General features: G+C 43.7%; 1 protein-coding gene across 3 annotated transcripts in view; it reads left to right on the top strand.

Annotated features, from left to right (window-relative positions):
* Positions 1–17,904, top strand: part of LOC147428858 (uncharacterized) — a 49,782-nt gene extending 31,878 nt beyond the window's left edge. For 2 of the 3 annotated variants that reach the window (XM_086495226.1, XM_086495225.1), the window contains exons 2-11: positions 5,968–6,287; positions 6,367–6,629; positions 6,779–6,874; positions 7,083–7,763; positions 14,979–15,117; positions 15,199–15,354; positions 15,560–16,001; positions 16,084–16,209; positions 16,379–16,585; positions 17,133–17,904. In XM_086495226.1, coding sequence (XP_086351352.1) covers positions 5,977–6,287; positions 6,367–6,629; positions 6,779–6,874; positions 7,083–7,763; positions 14,979–15,117; positions 15,199–15,354; positions 15,560–16,001; positions 16,084–16,209; positions 16,379–16,585; positions 17,133–17,609 — 2,898 coding nt within the window. In that variant the 5' untranslated portion in view covers positions 5,968–5,976 and the 3' untranslated portion in view covers positions 17,610–17,904. Of the gene's footprint in view, positions 1–5,961; positions 6,288–6,366; positions 6,630–6,778; positions 6,875–7,082; positions 7,764–14,978; positions 15,118–15,198; positions 15,355–15,559; positions 16,002–16,083; positions 16,210–16,378; positions 16,586–17,132 lie in introns of those variants that run through there. The other variant, XM_086495227.1, reaches the window with a different exon arrangement.
* Positions 17,905–21,456: the final 3,552 nt, after the last annotated feature.

The raw sequence follows: 21,456 nt of genomic DNA on the forward strand, positions 1-21,456 counted from the left end.
GGGGGGCCCTTGGAGGGGGTTTGGGACCCCTCCCATTTGGCATACAAGCGTAGGCTCGTCTCTCTCTCTCTCTCTCTCTCTCTCTCTCTCTCTCTCTCTCTCTCTCTCTCTCTCTCTGCACTTTGCACTCACAGTTTCCACTCTCTTGTTTTGGTCATTGCACATTCTCTCACTAAAGCACGGAAGGCTCTCCCTTCCGCTAAGTAAAAAGGAACCTTGAGTACCACTGATCACACATCTTGAGCCTACACCATCATTCACTTCCGTTGCACATTACAGTCTTCGAGCCCAAGTCAAAGCCAAAATGAATTTACCTTTCCCAAGATCAATCTGATAACAGTTAGCACAATCCCTTAGCTGCCACCTTAGGCTTGGTAGCTATAGACATCAACATTTGCATGGCACTCCTTTTGAGAAAAACAGTGACTCGAAACAAATCTTGGATCCTTCTCTTGCAAGTGATCTTTTTGGCTTATGCCCTATAAGACATGAGCGGTGAAGATTGAAGCGTGCCTGATGCGCGATGAAGTAAGGGTGGGTGTGACTAATAAGTCCGGGGTCAACTAATAAGTCCGGGTGTCACCAGGAGGTGTATTTTTCCTGTTGCCTTCCGTAAATAAGTATTAGATATATTTATTTTATTTTTAGTTGTTTGTCCCAAAACCCTTGAAAAGGTGCAAGTGGACATTGCATGGCCAGTGTGAAACAGCTGCAGCCAAATGGGTTTCTCACATCGGGGATCTAGGTCGGTCAGACAGGGACTGCCCGGGCCAGTTAGCACTAAATTCTGATGAGTATGGAAGCTCGTGTGCGCCAAACTGGAATTTGGGCCACTCGTAAAGTCAATGCAACTTTATAAGTTGAAAGGGGTCAGTAAATTAACCCACATTGTAGATGTTGGTCAAATGGTATCTTCAATGATGGTCAGGAGACCGATAGGGATGCCATGGAAGCATCTCCTAAAATTTAGGGAACTCCTATTTTTGACCGGAAAATGTGTTCGCGTCATTAGCTCTGGAATGACAAGGAGAACATTTTATTGCTCTGCTGCCAAGTCAACTGACGCACCAGTTGAGATATTTTTAGCAGGGAAAGCCCAAACTCGGAAACTGGGCGACGTGTCAGCCTGTGAGCGATTCTGCCACTCTGGGAGGCAAAAACGAGCTGCATATCAACAAAGGGGGCGCCATTTTCAGCCTCAGGTGGATTGTAGCAGGTACAGAAGCTATGGAATGCTTACCTTGCCCTCTATGCACAGTATGGTGACGGGAGTGATGCCCCGCACGCTACATACTGCTCTCTTTCTCCCCTACGTACAGTATGTTATGCCCCACTAGTGGGCTTCTCATTTGACCTATGTACAGTTCTGGGGGTTTATGCGCGTTTGCCAAGGCAAGAGCCTTCTGAACAGGAACCGGATTAGCTAATTGCTAATCCCCCACAGGTATGCACAGTTCCATCACGAAAGATTGCGAGTTTGGAGAGTTTTCTCGTGTGAAAACTCGTCCAATTCATAGGGGAACTGTCCCATTGCGTGCGGGAGCCCTTGGGACACGCGTAGGCGTGTTCGCTCCGCTAAAAACGATCCGACACAGGGAATTACAGCCTGCTGGGTTTTTCTGCAGGTTTAGGGTTTCGCACCTAAACTGCAAGGGAATATCGGGGGAGCCTCGTGAGAGCCTTGGGATGCGTGTACAGGCTTTTGGGCTCCCGGCAGTGAAAAACAGAGAATTACAGCCTGCTGAATTTCTGTGACAGCTCACCAGAAAGCTTCCAGATATCGAGGGAATCCGTCCTAGACAGGTGTTTTTGACCTACAGGGGTTTTTGCGTCGTTATGTTGTCGAAATCCGGTCGAAAACCTGCGTTTTCAGCCCTCGCCAGGTTTGGACAGCTTTGTGAAAGCTTGTGCTAAGTGGTCGGATCGTCTACCTTAATTTGAATAAAGAAATACCGAAAGGGGCGCCAGTCTTTGGGGCCTACAGGGTGTCGGTCTCGTGTGCGCAGTGACATTCTAGTCGCTGGACGTAACTGTGTTCTCTTCCCTTCTCAGTGCTCTGTGTAAAGTTAACAGGTAATTGAAATAGTACCGCCCTCTACGTTGTATAGGCCGGTTATACCGGGGTCGGGCCACGAAGATACTTCAATTAACCATTTCCAAAATTGTGCCCAAGTGTCCTGTCTGCTCTTTGATAGGACCGGTATGCTTTTAGAAAAGCACACGGTTGATGCTTTGATACCACTGTCACAAGATGGGCACCACATGCCAATAGAAAAGAACAGACTGAACAGACTTTTAGCACTTCAATAACAACTGAACTGAAAGAGAGAGACGGCACGCGACATGGAGTGGCGGAATTTCACCCCAGAGAGTATTGGCTCCAAACCTTGGCGCCCCTTTCAGTATTTCTTTATATTGCATCAACACAGTACAAGCCGATACTCCACGTTCTGCACCTTCTCCCAGAAGTGTGCTAGAGAATGAGCCCTAGCCTCATATTTAAAGGCCCTTAAGCTCAAAAGCAGTTTACATGAAAAGTATTCTAACTCAAAAGCAACTAGCCTAAAAGCCGGCGTTGAAAATCAGCCAGCGTAAATCACGGAAATCCGTATAGGCTGCCACGTCAGCACAGTCAGCGTGAAACGTGGGAATCCGTACAGTTCTGCAACGTTAGCAGTCAACAAAAAATTTGGAATTCCGTACAGTTGCCACGTCATCAGTCCAGCGCAGATTACGGAGATCCGTACAATTGCCACGTCATGAACCTCTCCGCGCGTGTGTGGCGCCTTGCTTTATTTTGATGCCTTTATGTCACTTGGGCCCCATCAGACGGGGTCCCATATATTGGTGGGAACTTCAACTCCTTTTGCTTCATAGGGTTTAGGCCCCTTAGCTGGGATCTGCACAGTGGCTCCGTTCTTCAGTGGCTTGACACGTTAGCAGTTTGTGACAGACACCGTGGCCAGATCACCACCACTACAGTTTGGAGATAGGCTTAGCTGGATTGGGATATTTTGCTAGCCGTTGGTGTCTCTTTATGATACATATATGTGTGTTTGGTTCCAGCGTGGTATATTATATATATCATCATCCTCTTTCTATGGTCTAGCATCTTGAGTCTTGAGTTTGAGTCCAATACCGCATACTTGCACTCTCCCTGCACTTTAGAGCCTCGACACCCCCATTGTACTTGTGAGTCCTGGGCTTGGGGTTGAGTGTGCTGCCAGGCAAAGTCTGTATGGTTCTATGAGTTTGTCGAGTTCCATGGAGTTCTGAGTCTGTTGTTGTGCTTTGAGTTGTTGTTCCATTGTTGCGTGATGTTTTTTCCTGTTGGAGTGAGGTTTCATGCTGTCACAAAGTGATGACGTGGCATGACCAATTGGAAGAAAAATGGTCGAGTGGACAAGAGAATCTGAACTAATCAACTTAAAGAACTTAAGGAGCTCGGCCGAGTGGCCTAAAACCCTAAATACCAAAAGCTTGACCTCTAGAGAGATTTCCGTAAATCGTGCTGACATTCTGACATGGCAGTCCATACGGATGGTGACCTGGTAGACTGTACGGAATTTCCGTAATTTGTGATGGGTAGATTTTATGCTAGCTTTTGACAACAAATGCTTTTGGGGTTTAGTGCTTTTAAAGTGATTGCTTTTGGTGCTCGTCTTCTGGGAATCCCTTGTAAGAAGAAAAGAGTGCCTGGGCCCAACGCAAATTACGAAAATCCGTACAACCTACCACGTTAGCACATCAGTGCAAAATCCAAAAAACTTGTACAGTCTTGCCATGTCACCATTTGTACGGACTACCACTCATCATGATGTGCGATTCATGGAAATATCTTCCAGAGGTCAAGATTTTGGTAGTTAAGGTTTTAGGCTTCTTGACGGATTCTCCATAGGTTCTTTAACTTGATTGCTTCAGTTTCTCTTGTCCACTCGGCCATTTCTCTTCTAGTTGGTCATGCCACATCATCACTTTGTGACACGCATACTGCACTGAGGAGTACCCACTGTAGAGAGCACGACACACTTTCCCCGCTACACATGGGGGGTTGATGAAGCAACCTTATGAAAATAAAAAGAGGGGTGGGGCAACTAAGTAGGGTGGGTGGTGTTGCGTGCGACCTATGAGTGTGAAACTCTTTGATAATGGCCCATCCGTTGTAGATTGCCCACTTACCCTTTGCATGAATCACAACCACCTTCTTGAGCTCTACAAGGCTAAGGTGGATAGGCAAGAGTTGAAAGAGAGCATAGTAATTGCATTAGATTGAATTTGTGAGTACAAGGAGTCTTCTTATGTAGGCATCACAGATAGCCTTTGAACTTCTCCAAAAGGCAGTTGGCTCTTCCAAAGGGCAAGATGCTAAGTGCTTACTTGGCCCTTATCCTTCACATGGCCTATAGGGCATCACATGGCTTATCACATGGGCAATGCTTACATGGCTGATACATTGGATAGGGAGAGTTGTTGCTGTGCAACAAACCCGCATCTCAACAACCCTCTCCGTGTGGGTTTTGTTGCACAGTAGGTTGATGATGATAAGTAGCACTCACACAAACTGCCTCCCCTCAAAACACACAAAGGGTGAGGTACACAAATTGTCTCCCCTAACAGAAAGGGTGTAGACACACAATCCTCCCTTAGAACACAACTAGGTAGAAGGAGCACAAAACCTCCCCTACACAAAGAGGGTGGCACACAATTGAAGCTACACATTTTTACATAAGAGTTTATTTTAGGTTGGTTGATTTGGAGAATTTTCTTAGCAAAAACAATCCGAGGCATATCTGATCTTCATTCTAGCCAGTGGTCCAAAGCCCTCTCTCAATAGACAATGAAAGCGGCCTTGTATCTCATAGTATACCGGACAATAACATATGTGATGTTACTGTGTCACTGGCTCTTCATGACACAACTGGAAATCTTGGCCTTTGCTGGTACTCTTCGAAATGTGCTAGTCTCAATTTCTAGCAAGTCCTGGCATGTAGTTTTTACTACGATCTGCAGCATCACTCCCTGGACCGTGTGAAGCAGCTTATTGTGCCCACATTCTGAGCTCATAGTCTTCCCCTACATCCACCACTTTGACAGCTATTTGGACTGAAGTCTGAGTTGCTACATACTCTTTGTAGCGACTGTTTGTGCCCAACAAGAAGAGAGAGAGGATGGATTCATGATGTGGGAAGCCCCTCATGAAAGAGTTGCTTGCTGAAGTTTATAGAGTGAGCGGAAGTGATTGTAGTCGCACAAAATAGTATTGGGTTATTTGGACTGATATTGTGCAATTAGATGCAGAGTGTACATGGTTCAAGCCTTCAGCCACTGGCACAAAAATGGCGCATATGACTGTTTCCACACGCCTCTCTGGACGGATAGCACCCTCAATACCAATGGCACCGCTGATTTTAAAGGCGGAGGCATAAAATTAAAAAAAAAGGTCGTTGGGTGCTTTTGCGGTAAAAGAAGGCAAGGATTAGGAAGTGGAAAGGTTGAGAGCATCTTAGTCTGTAGCTCAGTATGAAGTGTTATAACTTATGGCTCTTTTTATTTTGTGCGACGGACAATTTCTAATCATTTTAACTTGCCAGCTAGATGGACGAATCAGATGCATATCATGTAGTTTCTTGTATGGATGTATGTTGCATAATGGATGCTTCTGATAAGAAACATGAGGTCATGGCTGTATGTTGCATAGTGGATGCTTCTGACAAGAAACATTAGGTCACATGGTTTGATTCAAGGCTTCCAACTTTTGAGGATACACTAATGGTGGCATTATGAATAGTTTATATTAAAGCGAAGGTTCAACTTGTTGTTTAGAAAAGATTTCAGCCCCTCAAGTGTTGGGTAGCTCTTATTTTCAACTACGTGCTTGATATATCGATTTTTTTTATCGCATATATATCATTGTAGTACAAGCAGAATTTTATCTTTTGGGTTGTTCTCATCGTATTATACATGCAGGTGATCACGATGACAGCAGCCCAATTTTATGGCAAGATACTGAATACTGTACTGGTTGTTAGTACATTGGCTGCATTGTTCTCTCATACTGCTGCAAATGATCCTATTTTACTGAATATACCCGATGAGGAGGGTTTCAATGCAGCAAGGCGATCCTTTGATATGTTGTCCTTAAGTGGAACTGTGAGTGAAGATGCAATGCAGCTCTTGCGGCCTGGCAAGGGGCACGATCGCTTAGAACTTAGTGAGATTGTGTTAGCAAAATTGGCTCTCATAGAAGACCCCATATCCATTGTGGGGATTGTTGGACCTTATCATTGGTAAGATTCTGTTCTAATAATCATTTGTTGATTTGGATTTATGGGGTTCCCTTTCATGAAAGCTGGGTGTCTTGTGCAGCGGTAAATCCTTTCTACTAAATGTGCTACTCAATTCCACTCATGGTTTTCCTGTCGGTGTTAAGCCTGAGCCTGAAACAAGAGGAATGTGGATACGGATCATCTCCAAAGAAAGATTAAAAGGAAAGGATGATTCGCAGGTGGTTTTACTTGATACAGAGGGATTTTATGGGGAAAGGGCTACCCGGCTATATGATGCAAGAATTTTTGCAGTTGCTACCCTGTTAAGCTCTCATCTTGTATATAATACTCTCAGAACACTCGGTAATGAGCATATACATTTTTCTGAACTTAATGTTGTTTTTTTAGTTAATCATTGTTTGATCTCAAGTCTGTTCACATCTATCGAAGATAGTCAATCTGTGCTCACAATGCACATCATTGTTTGATCTCAAGTTTGGTCACATCTGTAGGAGATACTCAATCCGTGAGCGCCCTTGCTGACCTTGCCAAACAAGCACAAGTATTCAACCTTCAAAATTGGCTTCATTCAGGAGACATCGCTTCAGGTGTGTTGATGTTCATGCATTGGTTGGTGTTAGCAGACTGTGGTCAATTGTTCCTGTTGGACAGCTGCTACAGTTGTGTCAAGTACTTAAGGAGCTTGGTTAGAGTGTTGTTGTACATTAATCATTCGTGTGACCGCTTGTTTTGTTGTTATATTATTTTCATGAAGCCAGAAAGCAGCAATTCATATGCTGTTTTTCTTTGTAACAGATCAGCCTTTTATGTCAACAACTGTGGATCCATCATTACTTCTAAGGACACTGGATTTCCCCCCTTTAACTTGGGTGGTTCAAGGCTTTGATATAGATTTGGATTCTTCCCACACTCCCATGGACTATCTCCAGAGATATCTTTCTGCTTTTTCTCATACAGGAGATAGAACTCTTGATACACTGTTCACAGCAGGAATTTCTTGCTATTCTCTTCGCACTCCTACAGACCTGAATTCACTGCGTGAGCAATATGGCAGTAAGGTACTCGCTGCTGATGAAGAACTTTATTCCAGGCTACACCCTGGGTATGTCTCTGACCTTGACAAGCTGCGTGCTGGTGTTTTTGGAAATCTTACAACCAAAGGAGGTGGAAAGCTTACGGGAAAATCCATTGCTGCCATGTTACCCCTTCTGGTCCACTATGTTAATGAAGACTTTCCTCTGCAAGCAGATAGGAAACTCAAAGATGTTCTTATGGATATAGTTGTTGAAGGTGCATTTGCAGGAGGTGTAGAGTACTTCCAAAAGTGCATGCATGAAGTTTCGATGATTGATGCAATAGTTTCGTCACAAAGAGGGAAAATATTACATGGAGATAGCAATGAGGTGGCATCAATGTCTCATCTCGCTACTTCTGCGTTAACTGCTGAAGAGCTGGAGGCAGTAATGACTGCTGCAGGTTAGCATGCTTCTACTTAAGTTTGCTTGTATTCACGTTAGTGCCATAATGCTCAGCCTTGAATGCTCTTACTCATAAATCCAATTTTTCTCATCCAATCCTTAATCTCTCATCACCTACTCTTGCATAACACTCTCCAATCTTGTAGGAGATTCCCCTTTTTGGAAATATCTTCTATTGATAAAACACCTTGAAACTACGAAGCCATGGCCAAATACGAAATATTTTCTGGTTTTAGTCAAAAGCCTTAACAAAACCATCCAAGTTTACACTTGGTTTTCACTCTTTTAGATCTCCCAGGCTCCAAATTTAATAAGATTCAGGCACCCTTGCTTTTTTTTTCCTTTCTTTTGGGTCACTACGATGAATCATGTGGTTTGAGGATCAGAGATATTTGAAGGTTTTTTTCCCCCAAGAAAAAGGTCCTCCTACTAGTTAATAAAACTGCCCAGCGGGCTACAAACTGCCCCGACAAGAGGGGGCTACATCAGCATGAGGGGAAACTCCCAATGAAAAAGTGAGATGTGTACAATGATGGCTAAATCAGGATATGAGAGGAGGAAACAACCACGCAGGTGGCCAGTAGTGTCATCTAGGAGCCCCGTGGACCATGGTCTAGAAAGGCCCTGGACGCCAAAACCATAGGAATGCCTCGCGGCGCTCTCGCATAAGATCAGAGCTACCTTGCAGCCTCTCGAACTGACCCGAAATGTATGGATCAGCTCGAGCCATATATCTCATACAGTCTCCATCGGTGGGATGGGGCGGGCCTCAAAGATGCGGAAGCAACGGGCTCTCCATATGAACCAGAGTCAGGCTGCAGATAACAACAAAGCTCTCTATCAGTGCCCCACTCGTGAGGCGTAAGCTCTATGGCAGGCTGGAGTGTAGGCCGGCCCTCTTGTATCACAATCATCTTGCTAGCTGAGGACAGCTCAAAACGAAGTGCTGGATCCGTGGGGGTGGACCAAGTAGCAACACCCCAAGTGTACTGCCTAGCTGACGACAAGGCTGGTATCAGCCGTAGAATCCGAAGCCAAACCTGCTGCGCCATGGGGCAGTCCAATAGACAATGCCTCTGTGATTGAAGTGGGCGGCACAGCCCGCCGGGTGGCCACTGTTGACTAACCAACTTCCAACTGCAGTAGCTCAATGGGCTACTAGCCACTAGAACATGGTGACTCTCCTCGGATGTCTGCTATCCCACAAGCGCTCCCATAAGTTTGTCAGGAACTCAGCTGTAAGACCCTCCTCTTGCCAGTGACCTGCTGCAGCAGGGCGGGCCTCTCTCCGAGCAGCCAGAGATGCCCCAATCGTGCTGTGTATTGGAAGAAAGGGATCCCTGGGTGATCAGCTGAAGCAAAAGACTCCCTCCAAAACCACTCCCCAAGGTCCCACTGCACTCACGCCAAAGGGCGACTCTCCCAAGCCCAAAGCCTCCAATGTCCAGTCTCAAGATCTGCCGGGTCAGGATCAAGCACACAAATCCTCTCTCTGATGCTGATAACTCGAATTAGTTGGAAACAATACTTTGCTACCTCTGGTGCCTCAATAGTAACTTTGTGGAGGCGACCCTTTTGCCGAACCTCAAAAACATGCAAAGGTCTGAGTCTGAGCAGGCCCTATGTCACAAGACGGGCACCACGTGCCAATAGAAAAGAACAGACTGAACAACTTTAAGCACTTCAAATAGCAACTGAAATGAAATAGAGAGAGACGACACGTGACACGGAATGGCGGAATTCCACCCCAGAGAGTATTTGCCCCAAACCTTGGCGCCCCTTTCGGTATTTCTTTATATTGCATCAACACAGTACAAGCCGGTACTCCAGACTCTGCACCTTCTCCAAGAAGCATGCCAGAGAATGAGCCCTAACCTCATATTTAAAGGCCCTTGGCCTAAAAAGCAATTACAGTGAAAAGCCTTCAAAACTCAAAAGCTCCTGGTCCAAAAAGCAATGCCAAAAGCTGCCAGCTTTTTGTAAATCGCGCTGGTGGTCGTACAGCAGGCCACGTGTCAACCCGCCACGTCAGCAAATCAAGGTTAGGTTAGGGTTAGGGTTTCTGATTTTAGGGCTAGGGTTTCGGGCAGAATTAGGGTTTTTGATTTTAGGGTTAGGGTTTCAACAGAATTAGGGATTCGGGCAGAATTAGGGTTTTTGATTTTAGGATTAGGGTTTCAGCAGAATTAGGGTTTTGGACAGAATCAGGGTTTTTGATTTTATGGTTAGGGTTTCGGCAGAATTAGGGTTTCGACACGTCAACAGTTTGTTACACCCGAACTGCGATGAAGACCTCAAGGCGAGTGAGGGCTCCCATCTAGCTGGGAGCCGCCGCCTCGAGAGGCGTGTGCCACTATGCTGGTAGAGCCTCGACGATGTCCGGACACATGCTCTGTACCCCCCTCATACCGCATAGCACGATGCTTTGACTCTCCTCAGGAAGTGGTGTAAATTGCAACCATTTGCCTGCTAGAGTTCATGATCTCTCTGGATTCGTCCAGTTGGTCCTAGTTTCTCCCAGGGACAGTGTGTTAGGGAGCAAGGACTGTTTTGTGGCTGTGCCAGGCGAGTGTGAGGTTGTTTTTTCATGTCGGGTTGTGTCTAGCCATGTTTAGCCTTGGCTTTTGGTTTGGTTCCATGGCCATGCTAGCTCTTGATGCATGGAGGATTTTTCCCCCGCTTCCCAGAAATTTTCCTCTATTTTGCTGGGTCGTGAGGGTTTGGCATGTGGGTCGGGCAAGCTGAGATTTGGCCTATATATGTGAACAAAGGAGGGGGAGGGGGAGTTAACTCTCAGGCATTGCAGACCAGCCCCAAAGGGGGGCGCCCTCCCTTGGGTGCCCTAGTGGGCAGCAGATAGAGATCGGCAGCCGGCAGCTCCAGCGTTTTGCTGCAGATCAGCTAGCGTTTTGCTGAGGTCCAGCCCAGTGTTTTGCTGTGGATCAACCCAACGCTTTTGAGCAGCCAGCCTTGAGCACAGGTCGGAGATGTGTGGAGCATGAGGGGCAGCCAGTCAGGCATGCGATCGCCCTTCCACACCCTCGTTGCAGTCTTTTCCCATGTGCCGGGAGAGGCAATGCTAGATCCCGTGATCCTCAGAGCATTCCTACCTTTGCTAGGAGGAGATCTATTCATGCCGTCGTCGTGCTTGCTCAATGGTTTCCCAGTTATTGCTAGAGGTCTCGTGTGCAAGATCAGTTGGCAGTGTCAGTAGCAGTCGCAATTGTGTGTACCTCAGGTCTATCCAGTTGGCATGTCAGATCTATGCCGAACCACCCTTGGTCACTTGTATGAGCAGCTTGTTAACAACATGGAGAGCCTTTCCCAGATCTCTCTCTCTCTCTCTCTCTCTCTCTCTATCTATATATATATATATATATATATATATATATATATATATATATATATATATATATATATATATATATATATATGAATATGAGAGAGCAGGCAAGCTCAGCAAGATCAAGGATGAAACCATGTATGAAAAGGTTCAGATAATGATTTGGGTTGAACTCAATCTCATGAGAGCAGACAGGGAAAAAGAACTTGTCAAAGCCAAGGAGGCATGCAAAGTCCAGTTGTATAACGAACTGACAACAGAAATGCAGAACAGGATGAGAGCAGAGATAGAGGTAGCATAGGTCCTTGGAGAAAGGATTTGGATGCAACAATCACCACGTTTGCGGTTTGGAAATCAGAGATTGCGAAGCATATAAATGAAAAGGATGCCTTGATTGAAGCTCAAGAGAGAGTTTGCAGAGTGTAAAAGTAAATCAGAAAAAGATAAAGATGACCAGCCCACAATGATCGAGGAATTGAACAATATCGAGGAATTAAACAATATCAAAGAACAGGTAAAAACTCGTAAGGAGGAGGAGCAACAAAAAACACGGGAAGAAGGCGGATGAAGCAGAGAAGTGGATTGAGACTGCAAAGAAAGGAAAAGGTGGAATGTCTACTATCACCCCCCCCATCCACCATCACTAACTTGACCTTGGAGGAGGAGCAAAAGAGGAAGATGAGAGCTCTTCATGTACGTGTCAGTGGCCTCAAGGACACAAACAATGTGGAAGAAGAAATTAAGGAACTTCTGAAACAAATGAACATCCCCGAGCCTACTCACATAGGGGCTTGGAGAGTGGGGAAGAAAGGGAAGGGTGGGATAGGTAGCTCCAAAGAAAGAGCGCTCATTATACGCTTTCCTACTTGGGAGGCTAGGAAGGAGTTTTGGACCAGCACTCAAGAAGAACGGGATTTTCTTGGGGATTATCTCACCCTAGCACAAATAGCGCACATGCAAGAGAAGATGCTGGAGATTAAGGCAACCAGAGATTAAGTAAAAATTGCTTTTTACCGAGGGGGGAGAGAATTGATTCTGGAAAGAAGCACCGGATGAAGGTGCGAGACCTATGGGACAAGCCTAAAACTAGCAGCAAGGGGACTTTAATGCCAGGACAGGCCACTCTCAGACAGTCTTCTACAATCCCTCAGAGGAGATGTTGAGAGAATTGGATGTCAATGATATGGGTTTGGCCAGGTGTTTGTAGGATGAGGAGCACATTGGTTATGGGCTATTTTATAGACATGGGGACTGCACATGCACTGGCCATTTTGAATAGTCTACAGAGATTTCCAGCATCGAGTGGGTTCACTTGTTTTCCTCACAGACACGGGGGTAGCACAATGGATTATGTTTTGGCTTGGCCCAGTTTTATACCCTCTATTCAGGATTTTACAGTCGGGCCCATGCCTATCGGGGTAGCAGTAGATCATGCCCTTCTCACGTTTATTGTCTCTTATCAGTTCAACACAACTTGATTGGCACAAACATCCACACATACTCAATACAGTTTCACAACAGAGACTGATTCTGTCTGCATAGATGGCATATACAGACGCTTAGCTACTGAGGAGCCAAGACTTCCATTAGAGTAGCTTACCCAGATACTGACATAGACATTACATGATGCAGCAGCAGAGGCATATCCACACAGCCAGCCTGAGCGCAGACGCCGTTCTGGGAGCATGCCTCAAAACAGTTGGTATGATGAGGAGTGCAGAGAGACGAGAGCCACACTTCAGGGAGAGGTGTTTTTGGGAGTCATTACTCATAGACAGTCATAGATTTTCTTTCGACGGCTTGTGCGACGGAAGAAGGGGGCTTATCTCGCTCAGCTAGAGGAGGAGTTGTATAAGCTATTTTTGAGTTAGGACTCAGGTGAGGCATGGAGATTCTTTCATGAGCACTCCACTCCCCTCCACCCAAGGTTGCATGCATACGTACATACGGTACCTTTCTGTACGGTACCGTATGGTTCTGTACGGTGGCATGGGATAAATTTGGGCGAATTCAGCGTGCATCGTGGCGAACAAATAACGCGAGCCCTTTGGGCCTTTTGTGTGGTCTAGAGAGCAAATTGAAGTGTGTGCTAACGGTTACTTTACCTTACTATTTCCAGAGAGCAAGTTTCTGCAGAGAACTTCACAGACAATCACATAGAGACTTGTACCACAGACAATCACGACCGCAACAAGGTTCTGGCACACGCTTATGCCAATGCAAGTATTGTGGGGTCCAACACACTAGTACCATAATGCGAGTCAAGGGGACCGGTAATTTGAGCATTGTAATGTGAATTTGTTTATGAGTCTATGGGTTTTTCAATAAAAAATCGGTTTTTTACAAATGGTACGTACTTGTTACGTACCTGAAAGATGGTTTAGTACGGTAGTACGTTCCCTATGTACCTAAAACATGCCGTACACTACGTACCTTTCCACCTTGCCTCCACCGGCTATCACATCCACTAAGACTTGGGGTAAGTACGCAGTATCTCTTTACACAGTTCCGGGATAGCTGCCCCTACCAGACCCCCCAATACCATGTCCAGAGACATGCATTTTCTTTACTGCTGAGATGGTAAAGAAAGCTATTGACAGGATGAGGACTAGGAGAGCATATGATCTACCATCGTAGCCAATCTCGCAATCTTCGAGGCAGGCTTGGATGGGGAGTAATCCGCATCGGAGTGACCTCGAGAGAGCCGTGTCTGGAGTGTCTGTCAGAGCGAATGGCTGGCTATGCAAACGCCGATGCCCACGAATGTTACCGGCTAGCCTATGTTGCCCCTGCAAGGGAAGATTGGCGAGAGCAACACCGAATGGGAGACGAAGATGGGTATGTCCTTTGGAATGGCCACGAACCATGACAAGTCCTCTTTATGATGTCTCATGAGACTGCCAAATAACTCCTCAAAGATGGAGGCTCCTCTTGGGGCTTCGACTAGATTGCTGTATGATGGAAGCTCTAGATGAATTCTCGTCTCGGCAACTGATGTGACTGCGAATGCAAGCTCGCGGTGTCTTCAAACTCTTGCGGTGGCTGCTCAAATTGGAACCCTTTGCCTCCGAATTGATGGCTACCGATTGCTAAGAAGATGTAGATGGTATGGACCTGATGTTGCCAAAGATGTGTACAGATCGATGACGATGCACAATGCGTCTCTTAGAATGATGGAATCCTCCAAGCAGATGGGAGAGATGGTTGTGCAAACATTGCCAAGACTCCAAAGCTAATAGGCTTATCTGGATGGCACCTTCCTTTGTCGTCATAGGCCGCTAGCAAATCCTGATACTCACAATCAACATCTTCATGTTTCCAATGCATGTCTTCAATGGTGCGATTTGTCATGTCGAAGAAGTTATGACTGCAAATACCCATGCTAGGATTTCTTAATGTCAAGGTAGTCGCGCGTGCACACCAAGTCAAGTACCCTCTCGTAGGCGCACCACAATTGTACCCCCGGTATACAATATTTGCATTTCTTACGCTCAAGGTGCAGGCACTGGCAGGTCTTACAATTCCTTGAGTGAGAGTAGCGGCCTTGGGAAATGCTACAACATACACTCAAATACTAGAGGGATTTTTTTTCAAAGATTAGCGGATTAGTGCAACCTCATGGAAAGACATCCACACTACTGTCTTAGTACCCCAATAATAGTGAGAATAGAACTAGATACCAACATTGGCTCCCACCCGCACACACATAGCATGAAGAGTATTCTTATCAAGAAAATCCATTGTTGTCGTTATATCTTTCTGAAAATATATATCAAAGAATTTCTGCATTTCCTAAGGATAGTGTTCAACATAAGGTTACATAACTCGCAAGTGGCTAATTTTTTACATTTACGTTTTCAATTTTTCTAGTAACTGGGTGTGTGCCATCAGAGTCTCGGGCCATTGCATATTGCAAACGGCGCTGTGTTGGTGTGCCATCCCACTTGGTATCATTGAGCTGCGAAGCACAACTGGGTATAAAACTCAACAATATGAAACCTTTGTTCAGGTCAGTTTAGAAAACAAACCGGCGGCACAAAGAAAATGTGGTGGTCTGCAACTGGTGACAAGGGTTTGCTTTGATGGGCAGGGAACAGAATGATCGGAAAGTCAAGGAGGTTCTTGTTCGATTGGGAGAAGGTCTCTATGGTGCTGCCGGGAAAAAAGTTCAGGAGCTAAAGCTGCCTATGGCGGATTCTAGTTTGCAACAGGTGTGCAGCAGCATTATTCACGATGCTCTCCTTGGGTATGCTCTTATTGAAACGTTTGTTGCAGCTTTGGCTATTCTCGTAACAAAACTTTTTCCCTGATGGGTGGTTTTTCGGCTAATAGGAGAATTTATTTTGTCAAAAAAAAAGGGATTGTACTTGACAATGATTTAGGATTTTTTTGGTGGATTATGCCAAGGATTGGAACCTGGTCAGAGGTGAAGTTTTGTTTTGGCTCTACAGATATGAAGCTCTTGTTGGTCCTCACAAAGCAAGTCATTTGTACCGTGAAGCATGCACCAAAATGCAAGAAGAGATTCAAGTTAGATGTGAGAAAATGGCACGCATCAATATGGAAAAAATCTCTGCCATCTTTTCTGCAGCAAAAGGTTTGTTCCGAGGTGAGTATGAACATGGATTTTTAGCGCGAACTCATGCAATTGATGTCCAAACTGGAGATCAAATACCATCCACTGTCGAAGAGAGTTTAAAAGGAACAGATGGAAAGCCCCTGCCACCAAAGAAGCTTGAAGAAATTCATGCACTGAATGTAAAGGTGGCTGGTCTAGCCTATGAGAAAAGTGTGAAGGATGCATTACCATGGATGGGATCTGGTGATGACCTTTATGATTTTCATCACTTTCAGTGCTTGCAATGGCTCAAACAGCGCTATGCTGAAATCCAGGTTTCTCTTTTCACTGTCTCTCTATTTATTATATGTCTTCTGTAAAACTCTGATATTTAATGTAGATATATTTCAATGGCAGGCTTATAATAACATGCTTATTAGAGCATTCTGTGAAAAATGCATGGCTTCCTTGGTTCTTCAGTACAAAACTGATGTCTCAAATATTACACCATTTCCCGATAATGATGAAACCATTTCAGAGAAGGTAAGCAGGTATAAACTCAGTTTTTGCAAACTTCGGCTACAGCATAAATGCATAGCTGTTGCGATTTGTCTCCATGGCTGCACTGTGTAGAGGATCTATCATGCTTTGTACCGCATGGAGTGTTCATGCTCCTTACAGGAAAGAATTCCCTTGCCAACCTATTTTGCAGGCAGAGGAAATTGCTAAGCGGCTTTTACAGGAATATAATACCATGACTAGCGACTACGCTTCTATGACAGCTGTCGAAGAAAAAAGAAAGGAGTTGGTACACAGCATTGAGGATTTTCTTGCCCACATTCTCAAGAAGAATACAGCTCTCATGGCTGCTTTTTGCTATGATCCCCTCATGGATGCATTCAAAGAACTTCGTATGCAGGTTTGGATTATAGTTTGACTTTTATAGCTACCTGTTAAAAGCTGACTGCTTGTATGCACGTGGCTTGCTTATGTGTGCTAAAGATACCGTTCAAAATCATCTTCAAGAATCTTTGGTGATCTGTAATGCTTGATCCTGGGAAGCCCTAGTTGTGTTGGTGGGTTAGTATGCCGCAATGTAGGAGGGCTAAGTGCTCTTTGATCTCAGATTGAAAGGATTTGTGTTGGTTATTAGTAATCAACTGAGGGTTCTTACAAGTCCTGCTTGGAATGTTGTGTGCCCTTTGTCTCAAAGTGGTTGAGTGCTTTAAGCATTCCAACTTTCCTGAGTTCTTGGTCCACCATGTTGGCACTCTCCTTTGCTCTCGGGGTGTGGAAATCGAGCTCTATAATCTGGCTATCTTTGGAGCATAGCAGTGTATAAGGTCCTATGAAAAATGCATGTGCATTAAAATTTTGCACTTATCAAAGCTCTTTCAGGCTTGTTTTGCCTAGTCAGCTTTGTGGCAGTCATTTCCTAGTGTAATCTTTTGTGTTGGCAATGACAGGATTGCGACAGGACGTTTCATCATATGTGGGTTTCCTGGTCTTTCTGGTCTCATAGATGTCTGTGGCCAGGTCCAAAGTACATGTTTGGTTTCAGATATGCTGCCTACAAAGCGGCTCGGAAGCACTTGGATAAAGCTCAATCATCTGCAAGTGAAGGCGCACAGTCTCCTGGTTCTAATCATGAAATTGCCAAGGGTGTGATTCTGAGTCCATCAACACGCAATAAAGTGATCCAAGCGTGGATTGAACATGACTTAGCACCCTATGCCAATGTAGTTCTTGTAAATTTTAGTATTCTTACTGCTTCTATAGCTGTGATTGTGGGTTGTTTATTATGGATGCTAAGAACGGTGCATAGCTCTGTGAATACCCATCACAAAGTTGAACCGGAGGGTGATAATGCGTGGGCCTCCTATGGAAGTTACATGCATCAAAAAGCTCAGCAGAACCCCCCAAGAACCTTTCAAAGACACTAAATGGAGAAGAGTGCTATCAAGGCTCAATACTCAACACCTTTTATGTGAGGTGTCATTTTTGACAATAGGTTCTAAAAAGTACACATAAGGTCTTTGGACACCTTTTTAGTGTTCCTCTGATGGAACCACTAAAATCTTAAGATGAGCTTCTTCAAAAGTTCTCAACTCTAGGCTAATCACTAAGCATTCAAGAGCTCATAATGCATTAGTTCAAAATTCAACTGTGATCAAATTATTATAACGCTGATACGCCAAGCATCACTTACATAGTTGAATGTTAATTTATTTTTGATAACATGAGGTAAATTTTTTTTAATAAATAATTCATATTCCTATTACTGCCCCTTATATTTATAATGCCAGCAGGTTCTCTTTAGGCATGCAAAGTACACATCCATGTTCAACCCCCCCCCCCCCCCCCCCCCCCCCCCCCCCCCCCGACGCCGTGCTCACAAATTTACATTTTTTTTTTTTTTTGGGTCTCTCTCTCTCTCTCTCTCTCTCTCTCTCACACACACACACACACACACACACACACACACACACACACACACACACACACACACAGTATTAGAGCTAGTTCCCCCAATCTTAACCTGACCTTTCCTTTCTAATGGGATTGCATGAGTAAAGTACTTTGCCTTAAGAAACTACCTTACCTTTGGTAAATACCTTTCAACTCATTTTGTTAAAACACCCCCCCCCCCCCCTTCAAAAAAATAAAATAAAAATTTACACACACACACACACACACACACACACATGTAGCTCTACATTTAGCAACCTATTTGTACCTTGAAACAGTACTTGCATTTTCATGCACAAAACCTTATTTAGACCTGGCCTTCTCATAGATAATTAGGGAGTTCCTTGTCTTTGGGAAGCTTCTCGTCAAACTTGTTTTTTAAACCCGGACCTAGCATTTCATATGTTGGTGAGAACCAGGGCTTGACTAAAATGAAAACTTTAAACAAAGTGAGGAAACCCTCTCCTATGGAACTATTTAATCCTAAGCGACATTTAGTGGGTCCCTTGGTGGTTGTTGAACCTAAGTGGGAATTGGCCTTGTATTGGCTTTGGTTGTTAATGGACTTTGGTATGGAGGAGGGGCATTAATTGTGCATCCTCCTTAGGAGCACTAATTGTTGCTTGCCTCTTTGGTTATCTGCTTGGTCTTTTGCATGGTATGACATCATTTCCTTTGCGCATCTCAAGCTATTGTATTGTCCCCTTGTTGGCTATGGACTACTGCTTCAAGTATGGTAAACATAGACCCCACCCCCCTATTTTGAATCTATCCTCTCCTTTGGTGATTTACATTGTGGACATGGCACCATGTGATTGCTTAAATAGGCCTTATTCAATTACACCGGGGATTGGAGATTACTTCATATTACGACATGTTGGATTAGGCATGGAGAGGAGTAGTCATCCACTCGATAGCCTTCAATCTCTATGTATAGGTGTAAATTTCTCACCCTCACTTAGCCTTGTCTATTGTTTTCTCTCTCATTCAAAATTTGTACTTGCACTTGAGTAAGAGAGTGTATTTGGTGGGCCTTTTGCCTCTTCCCAAGTTGACTTATATTTTTATTTTTTGTAACAACACATGGCTTTTACATTCTTTACTATGAGTTGTTAAAACATTTCAAGATTTGATAAAGTTGGGATTTATCAAATTTTAGAATTTAGGTTCTAATCCTTTCTTGTTGGTTTTCTTAAACAAAATGTAGGGTTGTGTTAAGTGGATATCTTTTTTTGAGAGTACTTAAGAAAATTGACCTAAACTCTTGGTTATATGGTCATGATTTTGCAAATTAGATTGGTAAAATTTGATGATTTTGGGTGTTTTGACTTTGATGATTGTGAATTTTCAAACGTTCATTATGAGTTGTGGTGGTCTTAAAACCTCAAACCTAGCAGTAAACATTGACTTAATGGTTTTTACTTTTCTCTTTGGGGTTGCTTAGAACTGCTTGGGAATGGTAAGACTAAGAAAGATGGGGATGCTTAGTGGTTTTTATTGTTCTTTGAGACCATCTTTGACCTAATGCTAAGCTCTTGATTGGGCTTATACTTTTTGATTCTAATCTAGTTCTGGCACTTCGTTATGGAATACTAAGGTAGAATAGGTTGGTCTAATCTTTTTTTCTTGCTCCTTTTGGTTTTGAATTGTCTTCTACCTAATGTTAAGCCCTTAGTTATGCCCATTTTCAAGAATATAAAATTTTGGGAAAGCTTCTTGGATACAACCGTACTCAAGATTTGATCCATGAATCTTAAATAGAGGCTGAAGCTTGTAAGCCAAGACATCCTCCTCCTCTCTATGATATTTCGTAGCATTTGAGATCATTTGGAGTACTTTTATAGCATATAACTTTTGGGTTATTGTCATGGAAATTGGCAGTTCAAAGATCTTCTTGGATACACGCAAGCCAAAGCATGTAGGGAAATCACATGCATTCTTGAAACTTGGAGAATTTTTAAGCCAAGATTTTGATTGCAATGGACTTTTTAACTTTTCCTAAAACCTTTTGGGTATGTTAAGACTTATGGCCGCTTACCCTTTTTACTAGACCTTCTAATTGAAATGGTATGTTGTTGTATCTTTTAATGTTTAAAGATTTGAGAGTGCTTGGGAACTTGTATTTGCTTGCTTTGTATTCTGTGACTTTGATGTGGTTATGAGCCCTTGGCTATGGCTTGCTATGGGATATGGGGCTGCTTATGGATTTTTTCTGAACCTTTTGATCTTTGATGTTGGCCTTGGGCCTAATGTTGTGCTCTTTGTTTTCCTAGACATTAATAGTGCCCTCTAAACCAATATAATGGTCTTTGACCTGATTTTAATCCCTTGGTTTTGGCATTCTATGGAAGATAGGGATGTTTTGAAGATGAGGTCTACTTTGGGTTCATACTAAACCTTTTGATTGTGTGATGACTGTCTTTTGCTTGGCTCTTGGTGTTACTACACTTTCAAAAATTTCCTTTTGTATGTAAAGATGGGGATCATATAGATCAAGGAAAATTGAGCAAATGGTTTCTTGTGTCTAACCTTCTAGACATTTATTGTTGCCTACTCTTTTATTAAAAATTTGGTGGCCTATACTTAGCATTAAATACAATTTGATGGCCTATACTTAGCATTAAATACAATCATGCTATTTTTTCTTCAAGAAATATCAATTTTCGAAGAACCTAGGCATGCTTGCTGTCTTGTTTGATCCATCTGATTATATACTTGTTGGCTTGGACCTTGATTTGTTACCCTCGGCCTTAGTTATTTTGTGATGGATTAAAACTAATGATTCTGCAATCTAAAAACTAGATTGTTTTTTTGATGATAACTTTAAACAAACTATGATAAAATATGGATCTTGGGTATCGCTTCTCTCATGTAACACCCAAGAGGAAAATTTGGGTAATCTTGACTAGCTCAAACATAATTGTTTGTGCTTTGGTTATTGACACTGACGCTGTCAGCAATGCCTGGTTGCAAGCCTATTTTGCAACCATGGGCATACATCTACTCAAAGGTCCTTCGTTTATAAATAGTTTTTTATCTTCTCTCTATGTATGCCATCTTAACAAATACAAAATGTTTTCAGAATAAGGGATGGGAAACTATTGCTCACTCCTCTTGGATGATTAAAAATAAATAAAAAAAATAAGAAGTCTTTTTGGTTTGGTTGATACTACTCTGAGAGATTGAGAGTAAGCTAAGCCTCAACTTGTTCAAAGAGTTAAATAAATATGGAAAGCCAAACCTTGCCATCACATTGAACTCAAGGTTCTCAAGAGAGTGCAATTCCTTGACAAGGGGAAACTTATCTAAGTTCCTTTCAAT

The sequence above is a fragment of the Adiantum capillus-veneris genome, chromosome 22 (assembly GCF_014529385.1).
Source record: "Adiantum capillus-veneris isolate H3 chromosome 22, ASM1452938v2, whole genome shotgun sequence".
In the NCBI taxonomy this organism is placed as follows: Eukaryota; Viridiplantae; Streptophyta; class Polypodiopsida; order Polypodiales; family Pteridaceae; genus Adiantum; species Adiantum capillus-veneris.